The sequence below is a fragment of the Arachis hypogaea genome, chromosome 15 (assembly GCF_003086295.3).
Source record: "Arachis hypogaea cultivar Tifrunner chromosome 15, arahy.Tifrunner.gnm2.J5K5, whole genome shotgun sequence".
Taxonomy (NCBI): domain Eukaryota; kingdom Viridiplantae; phylum Streptophyta; class Magnoliopsida; order Fabales; family Fabaceae; genus Arachis; species Arachis hypogaea.
The window spans coordinates 32,515,201-32,534,209 of NC_092050.1; the positions used below are offsets into that span (position 1 = coordinate 32,515,201).

Genomic DNA, 19,009 nt, shown 5'->3' on the forward strand with positions numbered 1-19,009 from the left:
AAATGAGAATGAGAATGAAATGGAAGATGGAGTAAAGAGATTAGGGAGAAAATGTGAAGGGTGAGAGAGACAAGTGTTGAAGTGAAGTCATGGACTCATGGGCTTAATAAAATACAAGTTTTTGTTTTACGAAACGTGAAGTTCGTTGTTATTTTTGTTTTTTTTTTTTTAATATACAAAACTTGTTATTCATTTATTTTGGCATAGAATGAACTAATGAAGTCCAAAAAGTGTAAATTTTAATTTTTAAAATGTGAAAGTAAAAAGGGTGTATGGAAGTGGAAAGGATTAGAGGATTTGAAATTTAAAAATAAATTGAGTAAAGAATGTTGGAATTAAATAGGTAGAAATATGGATTGAAATAGGTTAAGAGAAGAATGGAGAAGTAGAGTGTATGTACGGTAGAATTTTTATAGATTTTGGTGGGTCATAATTTACTTTTAAAAGTTTGGTTTGAGATGGAATTTGTGGTGCTAGAAAACTTGAAGAGTTTAGTTTTATGCTTTCCAAGAATTGAGGTTAAACAAACTTTGTAAAAGAAGTTATGATTTTAGGATGTTGGTAAATTGAGTGAAAATGTTGCAGCGTTAATAACAGCGGACAGATAGAGGATAGGATACGGACTTATTGTGTCCCATTGATAGGCAAATTGATCAAGATGAAGGAGAGTTGGACTTAACCATTTTTTTTTCCTTCTTTTTATGTGTGTTTTCGATAGAAGATGATTCTAGAGAGTCAGATTTTATTGATTTTTATACTAGTTTGAGATCTCTAACACTTTGTTTGGATGCAAAATGGAAAATAGATAGAAAGAAAATGAATTGAAAGAAAATAGAAGAAAAAGTTAAATTTTTTTGTGTTATTTGGATGAAGAGAAAATAGAAGGAAAAAAAATAGAAAGAAAATTTTCTTTTATTTGGATGAAAGGAAAAATAAAAAAAGAGAAAATCATACCTAAATGAAATTATATTAATACCCTTTATAAATTATAATATACCAATGTTATAAACTTATAATGACAAATTTGTAATTTTACCCATTTTTTCACTCCAATCTAAGTTTTCTTCTCAATCTTGAAGAGAAAAATTTAATATGGACCCTACATGTACTTTTACATTTTCCATTCATTTTCTTTCTTCATCCAAATAATGGAAAACTAATTTTTCCATCCATTTTCTTCTCCTTCATTTTCTTTCCTTTCAAATTCTTCTAAACCAAACAAAGTGTAAGTATTCTCTGTGTGTGCATATGCACGCCTATGTCTAATTCTTTACTTGTATACATTTCTATACACGCATCTAACTCTAATCCACTTAAAACAATAAAAAAAGAGAAATCAAATTGAAGAGAAAATTAAAATAAGAGAAAGTGAAAGAGAGATTCAAAGAGTCGCCGAAAGTGGTGCGGCAGCGTAGTGGTGGCACTGAGGAGTTGTAGTGGACTGAAGAAGTGTGGTTATTGTTAATATTAAAGTGTAGTAAGTGATGCAAAGTGTGCAATGGAGAGGTGAGGAATCAGTGACATGACAGTGGTAGAGTGACCTAGAACTGCGTTTGGTTAGTGTGTCTGTTTGGGCAAGACATAGACACGGTAGAACGTGTCTGGTATTTGGTTAGTGAGACACAAAAATTGGAGATACACGCATACCCATAAGCATACACAGTATACATGTTTTTGGTGTCTCAATAAAATGGTGAGACACGGAACAAAAGCCTTGGACACAGATCTGAAATTTTATTTTTGGACCATTTTATCCTCATCAATTTTTTTAAAATTCTAAATATCTCCTTCTCTATTTACAAACCCTAATAAGTTCTGAGCCCTTGTCATTTATTTTCTGAAGCTTCGTGGATTCTCCATTGTATATATGCGTTGGTTGATTTTGTGAAACTTGTTGTTATTCTATGAAAATCTCCTTCTCCTTTTCACAAACCCTAACTAGTTCTAATCTCTTCTCCTCTGTTTTCTCCCTTTTGCAGTTTTGTAAATCTTCTTCACTTGTGTGTGTTGTTCGATGTGCTGAAGCTTTTTATTGTTCTATCACAATCTTTCTCCTTCATCTGTGCTAGAAAGCTCAGCTCAAGGTTTGAAATAATCGTAATCTTTTTGTTTGTTTGTATATTGTATTTGTATGTTGCTGTATTGGATATCCATTTTTTTTTTTGAACACTTACGTGTTGGGTAATCTTCTGTTTTGGATATGTATTTTTAATGGGGTTCGGTTGGAGTATTATGTCATAATATTATGGTTCAATTTGAATCAGTTTGATGTTTCAAAATTATGAATTTGAGTCCATGTGAGAGCTTCTTGTACTTAGTCCCAATTGTAAACTTGTTATCATAACGGAGCATTGTGTATCTCCAATTGATGACTTATATTTAATTAGATCCCAATAATTTATTTGTTGTTTTGTTCATGGAATCTGAGCCAGCTGGTTGATTGCTTAGTTTTGATATTTATTAGTATATTTTTACCTTGAATTTTATTTCCGATTTATAGTGCAGAAAAAATTAGCAACTGTAATAAATTAAGAGTTCTCCATTTATGTACTAAAAACTGTTAGCTTGCTAATGAGTATGTGATTATGTAATGGGTGTTTTCTCTACTTGTAGTTTAGTTAAAACGATAAAGAAAAGTTTACTCTTGAGTGTTGTCAAACTGGGTTTTAGAATTTATTTTATTTTTATGCATTTATTTTTTATTGTTTCTTAGGAAGTGATGATGGATCGTTCTGAATAAATTAAGCTATGTGTTGGATATTACTGGATCATGAGAACGCAATCTGACACGATGATGTTGTTTTTTTTAGTTACTTTATATATGTATATTAGGAATAGAAGGAGGGGTCATTCTTCAGTTGGGCGAAGAGTGAACACATTACCATTAAGGCGAGATGCATTAGATAACATCATTGGGGTGGGTGGAGATAGAAATTGCATATGGGAGTTAAGAATGAGTTTGAATGCATTTGCTAATTTGTGTGAATTGCTACAAGTTCAAAGTGGGTTAGATGATGATGGTCATGTTGGCATAGGGGAGCAAGTAGCAACTTTCTTGATTATATTAGCTCATCATAAGAAAAATCGCAGTGTACAAGTTAGGTTTTATAGGTCTGGTGAAACTGTTAGTAGGTATTTTCATAAGGTGTTAGGTTCAGTTTTGCGTGTCCAAAGTGTGTTATTTGCAAAGGCAGACCCTGTACCAGAAGATTCTATAGATCCCAGATGGAAATGGTTTAAGGTAAGGTGTTGCATAAACTTTAAATTTGTATTGGTCAACTTTATTTGTATGTAATAACTATTTTGTTTTGTCCATTTGATAGGATTGTCTAGGAGCATTAGATGGCACTTACATAGATGTCACAGTCCCAAGAGTGATAAATCTAGGTATCGGACAAGGAAATCTAGAATATCCACCAATGTCTTAGGAGTTTGCAATCGGAACATGAATTTCGTCTATGTCCTTAGCAGTTGGGAAGGATCACCATCTGATTCAAGGGTACTTAGAGATGCCATTACTCGACGTAATGGCTTGAAAATACCTGTTGGTATGTTTAAATTAATCTCTTCATAAGTGCATTAGCTATCTATTAAAGAATTACGATATACCCCTTATAATTTTTTCATCCTTCTATTTTAGGGTCTTATTATTTAGTGGACGCTGGCTATACCAATGGTAGAGGATTTTTATCTCCTTATAAAAATGTCCGGTATCATGTCAATGAGTGGGCTCAAGGTCACCGTGCACCACAAAATCGTCTAGAGTTATTTAATAAGAAGCATTCATCAGCTAGAAATGTGATTGAGCGGTGCTTTAGGCTGCTTAAGAAGAGATGGGCAATTCTACGAAGTCCCTCATTCTATCCAATTAGAATCCAAAGCCACATTATTATTGCGTGTTGTTTGTTACAAAATTTTATTCGTATGAACATGGATGTTGATCCCGAAGAAGATGCAACTCTTTTACCGGAGCATATACCCGTTGGAGATGACACTGTTGTTGATGAAGCCGACGTGATTGATGCTGTGGAAAGTAGTCATGAGTGGACTCAATGGCGTGAGGACTTAGTAACTGAGATGTGGGAAATATGGAGAGGAGAACATGGAGCGTAGAGTTTCAAAATTTTCCTAGTTTTATCATATCTGCAATTGTCGTGTACTATAAATTGTTTCTCTTGAAATTATTTGAGTTTTTTTAAGGCATAATGTATTTGCATACTAGGTTTAATTCGTTGTGTTCTAATTTGGTTGAAATTGTTGAATTATGTTGATTTTCTACTAGTGATTATTTAAATTCTGTTGCAATTGTTAATTTATTGTAGTGTTACTCTGTTACAAATCTGCTAGCCAGTATTGATTTGCTAAAATTCTGCTAGTAACTTGATATTTATTGTGTAGTTGCTGTTATTATAAGTCTGTTGTAATGCTGATAAAGATTCTGCTGTAACTGATTTATAATGTAAATAGTAATTCCGTTGGTCTGGTGCTCTTTTTCCTTTACTGTGCAACTACATTATCCAGCATCAATGGCTTCCATACCACGTCAGTGGACTGAACAGGAAACTGAACAATTTGTGGTCTTCATGGAGGAATTGATTGTTGAAGGCAAGAGGGCGGATGTCGGTCAATTTAAACCCGGGGCATTTCAAAAGCTAGCAGATAAGATGAATGAGAAGTTTCCTGGATGTGGCCTCACTGTGAAGCACATCAGAAATAAATACAAGCGACTAAAAGAAAAATATATGTATGTGGCTGAGATGTTGGGTTGTAGCGGCTTTGGATGGAATTTGGAAAAAATGTGTGTTGAAGTCGATAACAAGCAAGTATTGGAAGCTTGGGGAAAGGTATGTTTTTCATTTTTAATCACTCCTCTTGCAAGATTTTTAAGTTTACAAATCTGAATTTCATTTTTGATATGTTTATTAATGTCGACTTTGGTTTATGGTATAGGGTCGCAACGTCACACTCTACACTCCCGGCAAGCCGTTTCCCTTGTTTGAACGTCTTGGCAATATTTTTGGTAAGGATAGAGCTACCGGTGTTGAAGCATGCAGTGGCAAAGATGCTGAAGAAGATGTTACTTCGGGATCTACATTTGCTGCGGCCACAGCTGGTGGTTTAGGATTAGGCAACGAGGATATTGACATGGAGGATTTAGGTGCTGCTGGGAGTGAATTACCCAACACCTTCTCGACTTCTTTTGCTTCATCAAGCGAGAGAAATCAAGGACGTCAATCTGCAACTAAGAAAACCAACGATGCTGCAATCCTATCAAACTTGGCTGAAACTTTTAAGTCCGCAGTAGAAGATCAAGGAAAGCATGTGCAAGTACTAGCAAATGCAATGAGTGGGGTAAATGACCAAGTGAATCTGGGCAGAACTTTAAAGAGTATTGGCTTTGACACAATGGAGATTGTGCAAGTTGCAAAAAAATTTGTGCAGAATCCGGAATTGAAGGCAACCTTTTGGAGTTTGGACGAGGAAAAGGCAGCATTCGTACGAGATATAATGGAAAACTTTTAGCTATTATTAGTGTTGTTGATTTAATTAGTTGTTATCTTATTAAGGTCTATTGCTAAATACTGTGGGTACTTTGCTATAATTGAACAGGGCTTAGGTAATTGTTGTATTATTAAAGTGCAATAGCTATATATGCACCTAATTTATGCATGAACTGACTTTTATTTGTAATCTGCAACAATATGTGTTGATATTTTGGTTTATGCACCTAAGTTATGCCTCAGGTGTTTATTAATTATATTATGCAAAGTTAATTTCTGCATATTTGTAATTAATTTCTGCATTCTGTTTGTTAATTTTCTGCACTTAGGTACAGTTGAATTATAATTGTGTAGCTTTGATTCAATTTTTAGGTACAGTAAAATACTGCACTTCCTGTTGTGATTTCATACACGATGTTTACAGCTTGAGTTTCACATTCTCCTGTTACATATTAGTGCAATGCAAACAAAATATACTTCAAATACTCATTGCTGAAAGCAAACAACAGGCCAAATTAAATTTCAAAGAAACCACTTTTCATTAAATTTTCAATTCATATAATTTTCAATCATACAATTGTCTTGAATCCTAAAACTATACCAATGAAACTCTTATGCTATTGTTTCTCAGGTGTTCACTGTACAAATACAGTGCCACATAATTGAAAAAAATTACAACTTTCAAAAGTAATTTTTGTTCCAAAGTTGCAGTTGTCTCAAGCCGTTCAACATTTGATCCATGACCAAGTTCTATTTCTGCATAGCAATCAATTATTTGCATCTTATAAGCCAAAGCCAACCATTTCTGCTGCTAATCATAACTGCCTGATCCTTTGATAGCAAGCACAAACATTTCCTGCAAAAAGAAATTCAATAAACACATTCAAACTTTGAAATAAGAGACAGCTTAAGCTAAATGCATTACCACGAAAAAGCATATAGCTCAAACACCAATTTCTATTCTCAAAGTATTAGCATGAATTCACTAGTAAATGGATGGATTATAAATATGGATTTCATCAACATTTCCAACAATACTAAATAACAAAAAGCATCAACAACATGAAGCCTAATATCAATATATAATGCATCTTTCAAGATGTCACCTACACACTTCAATCTACTCAGCATTATAAGCTAAATACTTAAATATATTTAGATCAAAATTAAAATATGGATATTTGTAATTGCAAAGCATTAAGAATAGCAATACTGAGTATTGATGCAAATCAGGCTAACAACTGTAGTTAATTGCTCTTCACCATATGAAAACAAGAAAAACAACACAAACAAGTGGACAGATGTTGAAGCCATCAATCGGTTGAACACAGTACACAACAAGCAAAGCAAACCCTATCTTTAATGTGTGGTTGTTTCACCAAGATAAACGAATTTATGAATAACTTGTCCATGCTATCGTTCAAGTGTTATTTCTGCATTGATTACATTGCAGCAGAAAACAAAAGGGAAAAAGAAGAACAAGAAGAAGAAATATTCCATCCTATGAAGCACTTACCAAGTTAAGCCCAACGAACTATCATCACAACAATTGATCACCATAAAATTCTAAATGTATCAAAAGTATCGACTAAAATATCCACTAATTTGTAAAGTTTGATAAGTAAATTTTTTCAATTACTACTATTTTAAGCACCGTATTCCCAAAATTGCAGTAGCTAGATATTTTAAGCACCGTATTCCCAAAATGCGGTAAACCTTAAACCCTAAATTGCAAACTCCTAACTCTTAAAAATATAGTATAAGCTGTAAATATTATGAATGGGTATGGTAGATACCTGCCAAACGCGGAGGAGACGGCTTCTTCTTCGACGCTAATTCAACACACAGGCTTTTCATCAATGAGCTGCCTTCCTCTTTCCCTCTCGTAAACGGAACCTATCAAACACACTCGCAACAATTAAGACCAACAATTAAGAAGAAGAAGAAGAAGAAGAAGAAGAAGAAGAAGAAGAAGAAGAAGAAGAAGAAGAAGAAGAAGAAGAAGAAGAAGAAGAAGAAGAAGAAGACCGCGAACCAGGGGATCGCACACGAGGGAGGAGCACCGCGAAGAAGGAGATCGCACAAGAGGGAGATTTCTGGGGGCTTGAGGTTTGAGGGAGAAAGTATCACCGCGAAGAAGGAGATCGCACAAGAGGGAGATTTCTGGGGGCTTGAGGTTAGAGGGACAAACCCTGGAATCAATTTGGGGCTCTGCCTCTCTGGCTTTTTCTTTTTTAATTATTGAATTTTTAATTTAAATTAGGAGGGTAAAATAGTCATTCTAATTATGTAGTGTTCTTGTGTTTTATTAACCAAACATAACATTAGACACTACACTAATGTCATGTTTATTATATCCAAACATCATACATAAACACAAATATTTAATGTCTATGTCTCAAGTGTCTATGTCTTAATGTCTTATAAAGATCGAGAAAGATATGAATACTAAGATATGAATACTAAGACAAGCACACATATACAAAGAATTTATTTGGGTGAGTTTTTAAAAAAATATTTTTTTTTGAGTTATTTTTTTTAAAGATCTTATAAAAAAATAAAAATAATTTTATGTTTAGATAATTCATGTAAAAAGATCTTTTAATATATCAATTATGTTGGGGGTATAACAATATAAAAGTACTTTTTTGTTTATTTATTACATAAAAACCATCTTTTTTTAAGAAAAAAATCTTTTAAAAAATGTAAATTGTAACTTTTTAAAAAAGATATTTTTTTACTTTTCTAATGTTTTTATTTTTACTATTAGAAATTTGTCAAACACGCTAAAAAATAAAAAAATAAAAAAAATTATCAAGATAATGGCATCCAAACAAACATAAAGACATAGTTAAAAAGAATTATTTTGGCAATTATAATGGACAGAACACACATTATTTTAAAAAATCTATTTTACCCTTATTATATAAAAAAAATTCATTAATTTTATATCTATTCCTTTATCTTCTTCCATCAACATGATTCTTATTTCCAGTAAAAGAAAAAAAATTACATAATCAAAATTAATGTATAAAATGCAAATTCAAACAACAAAACAAAATTTCACATACATATATTATTAGGGTTTGTGTTAAGAAATTTGAAGAAAGCAGAGAGAGAAAAAGAGAAGAGAAATAAAATTATGAAGTGCAAAAATGAATATAAAAATAAAATTATGAGTTACAAAAATGAATGTATTTTACTTCAGTAACGTGTACTCAACCAATATATATACAACACCTTGTGCACACTTAATCAAACTATAATTAACTTACTTACTAACTTATATAATACATAAAACAAATAAAATTAAAAATAAAATAAAAATAAATAAAATAGAAACAAATCTACACATTAAAAGAGAAAAGAACAAAAAAATAAAGGTGCTAACTGCGAAAGTCAACATGTAAAGTTGACACTACATGACCGGCTTTGATTTGAATGCATGAAAATAATCTTTAACTACGACAACGGATTTGAGAAAACAACTGTTACAGAGTCAGATGTATTTTATTTTCTATAATTAACTTACTCACTAATATATATAATACATGAAAAAAATAAAATAAAAAATGAATAAAAAAGAAACAAATCTACACATTAGAAGAGAAAAGAATAAAAAAAAAAATCAAGGTCAGTCTGTGGTGCCGACTACGGAAATCAACATGTGAAGTTGACACTACGTGGCCGACTTTAATTTGGACGCATGGAAGTAATCTTTAACTATGGCAACGGGTTTGAGAAAACAACTGTTATCGAACCAAATGTATCTCATTTTTCGTTGGAGGAAGGAGGTTAATTAAGTGTGATTAAGAAGCTTAGTATGCTAATGGGCTGAACTTTTGACACACTAATGGACCAAGAGTATATGATCTGCCTTCTTTTTTAAAAACTTTTATAAATTAAAATATCATACCAAAAACATGGTTAGACAGGACAGAACCATGTATGATTAAAAAATTATCTTACCAAAAAAATTTTAATATATTATATATAGAACGTTTCACGTTTGAATTAATTACCATCCATGAAGTAATATAAAATAAATATCTATAGTAAGATGTAGTTGTTATTTAAAAAAAAAAAAACAACAATCATTGCTCATTATATGTTTTTTAATCAGAATTGTTACACATCTAAGTATTTTTTTTAATCCAAATTTATTCAAGTAAGTCCAACACCAACAAAAATCATTTTCATTGAAAGAGCGTCATTATATATATTTTTTCTTCTTCTCCTCCCCCCATGCTTCTTTTTTTTTCCTCGCATGTAGATTCTTTTTCTGCTTCTCCTCCTCCTCATTTTCTTCTTCTTCTCCTCTTTCTTATCGTCATCACCAACAACACTAACATTTTACTAACATCTTTATTGGTTCTGATTTTTTCTGGTGCCATCATTAAATAATTTCAGTTTATTTTTTAGTTTATTTTGGTTTATTTGTGAATTAATTTCGGTTCATTTGTGTGTTAATTTTGGTTCACTTGTGAATACAAAATTTTGTCAATACTTATTAGCAGCATCAAGTGAACCGAAATTAACACACAAATAAACCGACAATTAACCATAAATAAACCGAAATAAATTAAGAAATGAACCAAAATTATTTAATGATGGCAGTAGAGAAAATTAGAACTAATAAAGACGTTTGCAAAATGTTAGTGTTATTGGTGATAACAATAAAGAAGAAGAAGGAGGAGGAGGAGAAGGAAAAAGAGGAGAAGAAGAAGGAAAGAAGAAAAATTTGCGTGTGCAAATTTGGAAAAAGAAGAAGAAATACGAGGAGGAGGAGGAGAAGGAGAAGGAGAAAGAAACGGAGAAGGAGAAAGAGAAAGAGCGCATGATTTGAAAAATTATTATAACAACTTAAACAGATTTGGATAAGTATTTTGTTTAGATGTAGAGCTTTATTTTTTTTGAATTAGTTATCATTCATTTATAAATTTATTTATTTATTTATTTATTGTTGAGTAATAATTTATTATTTTTAAAAAATTATTACTCAAATAAATAAATAAATAAATAATTTTTAATTATTTTAAATTTACTTGAGTAATAATTTATTGCTCTTGAAAGATTATTACTCAAATAAATTAAAAAATTAAAAAGACCTTTTTATTATAATAGATTTATTTTAGTCATAACTCAACAAAAGTAATAAATTATTATTCAAATAAATTTATTGTAATAAATATTTATTTTTCCTTTCTTTTATTTATTTGAGTAATAATTTTTTAAAATAATAAATTATTACTCAAAAATAAACAAATAAATTATTCGCTTAATAAATAAATAAATAGTAATTAATTAAAAAAATATATAATGACTAGAGCGAATTATTTTTTTGAACAAATAATAAGTATATATTATAATAGATATTTATTGAAGTGCTAGGTAAAGTTAATATAATGGAACTCGAAAGTATTCGTTACAGGAATTTTAATTCAAACAGTAGTTAAATACATATTAAAATAAATCGAAAAGTTAAGGTTTTACTACTGAATTATAATATGATTATAAGGTTAGTAAAATATTTAGTAATAGATTATTATTTATAGTCCTGGTGTATTCGTGGTCCACATGAAAAACTGTAATATAATTATAAGATTTGTAAATTTTTTGGCATGGCATATCACTCCTGACTCATCAGCATGTCAAAAGTTCAGCCCATGAACATTCTAAACTTAATCACCTAATCACACTTAATTAACCATCTTTTCCCAACAGAAAAGGGGATACATTTGGCTGCATCACAGTTGTTTCATCAACCCTATCACTGTGGTTAAAGGTTACTTGCATGCATCCAAATCACAGCTCGTCACGTAGTGTCTTCACATGTTAATTCCCGCGGTCAGCATCGCAGACTTTTCCAAAAAAATAAAGCAGATCTACAAATCAGATGAAAGAAGAACGAAAAGATGCATCAACGGTGATAACATAGGACATTCGCAAGATGGTGGTTGCGAACAACCTTCTTCAGGCCCACAGTTGTGATAGTGTATCCAACTGAGAGAGAGGAGAAGGGAGGAAAGGAGGGAGAGAGACCTTGTTCCTAGAGGATAAAGGTGAACAATAACAAAGATGAAGAAGAAGAGAAAAGAGAGTCCTTATTCTTGGAGGAAGAAAGTGCACGGAGAAGAAAAGAGAAAAATGAGGAGTTAAACCTCAAAGTAGTCCCTGAAGTTACCCTTGAGCTTCATAGTGATCCGTGAACACTACAAGAAAAAGGCGTATTTGTAACAAAAAATATTGTTACAAAACGTCAAAATTTTGAAATAAAAATTTTTTGTAACAAAAAAAGGGTCCATTGCAGTAAGTCCCGTTACAAAAAGTTTTTGTAACGAAAAATGGAACTATTACAATTCAGTACCATATTTTGTAACAATTTTTTCTGATACAAAAAACCAAAAACCGTTACAAAAGTGATAACAAATTTTGATTTTGAAGGTATTTTTCGTGACAGTCAAATTTTTTCCTATCAAAAAATTTTGTTACAAAATGTAACATGATTTTGTAACATTTTTTTTTCTTTAGTTATGAAAGCAAATTAATTATTTTGTAACTTTTTTTATTACAAATTACATGCATAATTTACTAAATTATTTTTTAAATTAACTAATATATTAACGATTTTAATAAACAAGTTTACATGTATATAATATGCAAAAACATACATAAGTCAAACAAGATCCTTTTAACTAAAATTGTCTTGAAACAAAATAACATTAGCTATTGAGTACATTGATTAGTTCAACCAAAACATAAAAGTTCTAACATAAAAGTTCAACCAAAACATAAAAGTTCAACCAAAACATAAAAGTTCTAACATAGATTAGTGTCTCTATGCATCAAAACATTCTTGAGCCCTCAAGGTAGCATATGGTAACCATTTCAGCACTCCTGTAAATAAAAAAAACCGAAACAAAAAAGTTAGAAACAAGATATAACACTAATTATAATTTTTTCACTAAGTTTTTTCCACTAACTTACAGGAATGGTGATTAATTTGCCTTCAGGGCTCCACACAGCCTGCAAGTTTTTCCTTTCCTTTTGCAAAGAATGCAAATCTCTCTTGTACTTCCCCAATCTCAATCTATGCTGCACCAACAGAAAATTCAATATAGTATCAAGCTTATATTCTATCCTTTAACTCCCCTCCCTATAAACTCCCATATACCGCATATTGCAGTAATTTATCCCTCAAGAAACCCAGTCCAACATTTTTTCCCAAAAAAAAAAGATAAACCCAATCATAACATTACAAAAACTCTGCTCCATGACACCATGAACACAAGATCAAACATGCAAAATAACATAATATAAACTTCAATAATGCTTTTCATGCTTTTACACTCACAAAGTTCCATACAAAGAAAGTGAGATTCATGTCAAAACACCAAATTGAGATTCATGTCAAAACACCAAATTATAGCATAAAAGACAAAGCACCATATCTCTTTTACTTTATTTGGCATTTTTAGTTCTAGCCATGTTTCAAAACATGACAAAGCATTCCCTAACCATAGCTACACCAGACTTTTTCTCCTTCAACGCTGCTCCCAAAATACTCTATGAAATCTTGCATATGAAAAAAGAGACAGTGGACAGTTTTTATGACCTCTCCACACAAAATACAATTTGAGAACTCTTCCAAAATAATGTCAAGTCTAGCCAACTTTTCCCTTGTAGTGAGTTTTTCATGCAAAACAAAATATATATACTAGACTTTATTCAAAGTTAAAAATATGTAGATAAATTAGGGACAAGATGTGAAAGATAATATTACAAACTATCAAAAGAAAAATAACATGTTATTCTCAATAACAATTATTTATCATAAAGCAGCATAATATAGGGACAAGATGCAAAGCTTCATAGTGCACACTTAATAAAGGAAAAGAAAGCTAAGAAACACACAAGTCAACATGTTTGCAATATCAAAGTCCTTTCAGGTAAACAAATAATGTAAATCATCCCCCTCCCTCAAACAAAAGCTCTTTATCACTTGGTGCAAAGCAGCCAAAGTGGGATGGTTGACAGAAACATAAATGGGAATGGAAATAAGAATAAGATGAACCACAAAATTTGATTCTTCTCATATTTTTACAGAATCATACTATAAAGTTTCATAAGACAGATTTAACATGTGATGACAACAAAATCGATCATCTCACAATTATAACAATATATAATATATGCTGATTACTTATCCAGTAACTTAATAATAAATTTGAAATTCAAGATCATCTTTAGAGTTAGGACAAAAGAAAAAGAAAAACTCTGACAACAAGATAATAGCTCACTTCCTACACGCACAGATGCACTAGGCCAAATCTGATCAAGCTAAACACAACATTGAATAATTAAATAAACACAATACTGAATAAACACAACAAGAACAATTTCATAATTAAATAAAAAAAATACAACATGTGAACAACAAGAACAGTTCCATAATTACTGTACAACAAAATAATCTAAATTACTCATAACAGAAAAACCTAAAAATATCATTACTCATAATAATAACAGTTCAATAATCTTCAATAATGTTCACTATTCATCATCAGTAATAAACTCATTCTTCAGAATGGCATGAATTAGAGCTTGCAGCCAAAAAGTTCAGAAGAAATCAAAGTTATGGTCTTTAAATCACAAAAGAAATTTCATCCCCAAAAATTAAAAATAATAAGAAACTTGATATTAAAATGGAAAAGGAGGGGTTATTGGGGTTTACACACTCAAGGGCTGCTTCTCCCTGCTGGCGCAGAGACGACATCACGGCTTCGGCGACGGCGGTTGGGCAGTGGCGGAGCCTCGGCGGCAACGGTCTCATCCTTCGCGGCACGATTTCTCTATCACGATATCTCCTCTCTCAACGGCGCTCTCTCCCCTGGCTCGGCAAGACAACGGCGAAACGGGAAGCTCCTTGCATGTGGCAGTCTGGCGGCTTGAACAGCGACGATGGTGGCTGGGCGCGACGACGACTCCTCTAACAGCAGGCTCGCGACAGGCACGACGCTCTCTCTCTCTCTCTCTCTCTCTCTCTCTCTCTCTCTCTCTCTCTCTCTCTCCTTGGCACTTGCCCGACGGCGCCTTCTCTCCTCTGGGTGTGACACGACGGCGCGGCGACAGTGATGTCCGCCGGCATCGTCCTCCCCTCCTTCCCCCTCTCCTTCTCTTCTTTCTCTTTCCCAGTTTCCCCTATTTCTGTTTTCCTTTCTCTTACTTTCCTTTTCGCTGGACAAATGTGTTTTGGGAAGGGGGGTTGGCGGCTAGGTTTAGGGGGTGGAGTGAGAGAGAGTTCTATTAGGGTTAATGTTTAGATAATTTAAGTATTTTTAATAAAAATGGGGTAGTATAGTAATTAAAAATTAATTTTAATTTAATAATAATTATATAAAAATATTATTTAACTATAAAATCTCAAAGTATTTTTAAATAAATACATTAATTTTAAGAATTAGAGAAAATTAAATTAATTATTTTTAAACTATTATTTTGTTATTAATTCATAAATTTTTTTAAATAAATATTAATTAAGATAAAATTAGAGATAATCAAATTAAATTTTTTTATTTATAAAAATTAAAGTATTGAATTCAAAAATTTTAAATATTTAAATTAAATTATATAAAATTTTTATATTTTTTAAAATATTAACATTTTAAATTATAAATAAAAAATATCCCGTTTAATATAAAAATATCTAAAAATTCATTTTGAATAAATATAATAAATCATAAATAATTTATTATTTAATTTTTAAAATATTTTTAAACTCAAAGAATCATTAATTTGACTTAAATATTTTTAGTAAAATAAATTTTTAAATATAAAATCTTAAATAAATATAATAAATCATAAATAACTCATTATGTTAATTTTTAAAAATTCGAAATCTTACTTTTAATATGTTGAAACAAAAATTTTATTAATTATAAAATCTTTGAATTTTGTGACAAATAAATAACTTGTTACAAAAATATTGTATTTTGTGATAAATTAATTTCTTGTTACAAAATATTTAGAGCTTTTGAGACAAATAGATATTTTGTTACAAAATATTTTAAATTTTTGCAACAATATAATCTTTTGTTACAAAACACTATAACAATTTGCAACAAAACAACGATTCGATACGAAAGCCAACATAATTTGTAACAATAACTAATTATTGTTACAAAAAAAATCATAATTTGTAACAATTTTAAATTTGATACAAATTTTTTGTTACAAATGTTTCATTTTCTTGTAGTGGAAGTTAATAATTACTCATATTTATCCCTGAATTTGCACTCCGAGAGTCAGGCTTGTCCATCCGGAAAATTTCGTCCACCTGGCGCAACTGAAAAGCTGAGTTGGACTTGTTGGTGACACGCTGTCAGAAAAACGGCTAGCTGACGTGGTGCCATAAACTGTTTTGGTTCAATTTAGTCCCTAATGTGAGGTTAAAAATCCTAATCCCCAATTTTAAAGCTTGACTCTCTTCTCTTATCTTGTCCATCACAACAGAGCTGACTCTCTTCTCTTCCTTCTCGTGCAGTGTCTTCTCCATCTTCAAAACCACATGGTTATGGCTAGCGCGAGCAACGCAGCTGGGAGCTCGAACAACCCACGATCATTTAGAAGCATCATGAGGAGAATGAATAGAAATAGAGATTCGCGTTTGCAAGAATAGTGTGGGTGCGGGTCGAGACCAGTGTTGCAATGGTCAGCGACGGATTCTAATCCACAGAGACCGTTTGTGGGATGCCCAAACGACAATGTAAGTTGTTGCTGTTGTTGTTTGCTGTAATTCTGGATATAAACTTGGTTGATTCACTTTTTGGGTACAAACTGTAGGTAAGAGGTGGTGTGGGTTATTCCTGTGGGTAAATAAAATTCTGGAAGAAGATGCGGTAACATGTGATGGTAGAACAAGCTCTTCAAATGACAATGAAGAATGGAAGACGAAGATTGCTTAGAAACTTGGAAGATTAGAGTCTGAAGTTAGGGTTCTAAAAATGGGGAAGATTTTGCTGTTTGCATTTATGCTGTTGCTGATTACAGTAGTTTTGCTTCTCTTAAAGTTGGATAGGCAACAGGGTCAATTGTATCTAGCAAAAAACAAGTGACATGTGATATGCATATGTTGTTCATGTACTTGTACCTGTTCTTTTGTTTGAAAGAAATGCAGATTAAATTGTTTGACATCACTGTGCAACAATAATTTGGAAATTGAATAAACAATATGTTATATGTATATTTTTGTTCCTGCACTACTAATGAATTCATCTAATGGAATTAATCTTAATTGCATATCAGAGACCAAAATAGAACAAAAAATCTGACATCTCAATTCAAGAAAGTCATAATCCATATTCATAATGTAGAAAACACACCCAAAATAGTCATTATAGAGCCAGAACAATGCTCACCAAGTATATCAAAGTTCTCAACGTATTTACCTCATAAGTTTTGAACACTAAAATCTCCAACACTAGGATCCTAATTAAGAAAGCATACATTTTCATCAAAATAGATAAACAAAATAATCTGATCCTAAACATAATAATCCTAGTCTTCATCTTTTGTATCTGGGTGATCTGAATCCAGGGTTGGGCACAAACTTCATGAAGTTTTCAAACCTTGTAACGGTCCCTTGTATTGCACCTTGCATAGGATTAACGGATGATTCCTTGCTGGTTGACTGCTTGCTGGTGGGGTGGCAGTAGGTGGGGTGGTTGCTGTTGGTTTACTGCTTCCTAAAGTTGATTTTTCTTTTTTGGATAACTTCCTTTTGGGAGGGAGTTTTGGTGGCCTCACAGGAGAGGGCAAAACCTATTAGTGAAAACATCTAAAATAGTTAGTAAACTGGATAAGAACATGCATATAATAAAATAAATGTCATCTAATTTTGTGAACCTATTGAGAGTCATCGGTTTCTGCCAAGGGTGGTTGACTAAATTCAAGCTGAATTTCAGTAGGGGATTGTGGGACAAGGGTGGCTTCATCATCATTAGCCTTACCTTTACCATATGGAGCAGATTTGGCCTCACCTTCACCACCATTAGCAGCAGCAATAGCCTCATCATCAGCAGCTCTCTTTGCACAGTTTCTTTTGGTGTGTCTTGATTCACCACAATAACGACAGTAATCTTTTTTATAAATTCTTTTCATCTTGGTCTTCTGCTTCTTACTTCCACTTGACTCCTCATCTGCATCCTTTCTTCTTTCTTTTTTTTTTAAGTGGACCTGGCTTCTTTCTAAACTTTGGTGTTTGTGGTCTGTTATATGGTGACTTTTTCCATAGTGCTTGACCTAGAATTGAATTGATATGGAAGGCATATGTGTTATTATATGCTTCCATTGTCAACCACTGATAACAAAACTCATCTGGTCTTTTACCAGCCCTTGCCAATGCAGCACAAGTATACACACATGACATCCCTAAACAGCATTAACACAACAACAAAGATAGCAATAATAAGCTAACTATAATATCAGATAATAGTAATAATAATAATAAGATAACAATAAACAAGTAAAAGAATATTACCATTCAATTGCCAAAAATCACATGTGCATAGCCTCTTTCCCAAATCCACAACCATGTTAGTTGGCCAGCCATGAACTTCGAATTTCTCATACTGTGTCACCAGACCACATCGGGACTAACTTTTTGACTCCTTCCTTATCTTTTCTAACCTGCTGCGCTGTATAGGAGGTAGAATCCCAGTGTTCGAGTTAATCTTGACTTTGTTCCTAGTGATGGATCTTATTGCATACATCTTGACTTCTTCTAAGAGTGTAATAATAGGCTTGACTCTAGCTTCTTTGATCCTAGAGTTGTAGACTTCACAAGTATTGTTGTAGATATTGTCTATTTTAGGTGTATTACTGAAGAAAGTCCTGCTCCAAGAGTCCGTAGGCCACTTGTTCAAATACTCCCAAGCATCCTTATTAACCATTTAACCCTCTCAATCTTTGTTATGGAGACTGTTTTTTAGGTAGGAATAGTGGTGTCATTTGGTTCAGAAGTTGGAGTAGATGGTGTTGTGGTGGAAATTGGTTCGACTGTGACATTGGTGGTGGGGTTTGGGGTGGGAATAAAGTCTTGTATTACCATCAGCTCCTTGCCTTTGGTTGACACTGGTTATGCTTCCTCACTATACAAAGGTTTCGAGACTCTATGTTCGTAGTACACATGAATAGCCTTTGTTTTCCTGAGCAAGGTAACACATCTCCAAAAGCTCCTTATCATCTGTTATAGCCCTTAGACCATTTTGTAAAGGCCTGTAGGCACCAGCCACCATGTTTGAGTTACCTTGTCATAACTAATATTCTTGTGGTAGTCTCGAACAAAAAAGGCATTCAGTGTGTCTATATCAACTCCTGACAACTCAAAAACCTCTTCACCGCTGTAAGATATACTTCCATCAACTTCTGTGATAAATGACCCTCCATGGTGAAATATAATGGTAATCAAATGATCACTCATTTGTAATTTAAATTTTTTTTTGTTATAT

General features: G+C 32.2%; 1 protein-coding gene across 1 annotated transcript; it reads left to right on the top strand.

Annotated features, from left to right (window-relative positions):
* Positions 1-3,445: 3,445 nt before the first annotated feature.
* LOC112748250 (uncharacterized) lies at positions 3,446-4,113 on the top strand. The gene is made up of 2 exons (XM_025796461.1): positions 3,446-3,548; positions 3,641-4,113. The coding sequence occupies exons 1-2, from the start codon at positions 3,446-3,448 to the stop codon at positions 4,111-4,113; spliced, it is 576 nt and encodes a 191-aa protein (XP_025652246.1).
* Positions 4,114-19,009: the final 14,896 nt, after the last annotated feature.

What these genes read in the sequence shown, in the direction of transcription:
- LOC112748250 (XM_025796461.1), top strand. Translation starts at nt 3,446, where the DNA reads ATGAATTTCGTCTATGTCCTTAGCAGTTGGGAAGGATCACCATCTGAT. An exon ending in TGGCTTGAAAATACCTGTTG is followed by an intron (nt 3,549 to 3,640) that starts GTATGTTTAAAT and finishes CTTCTATTTTAG; the next exon opens with GGTCTTATTATTTAGTGGAC.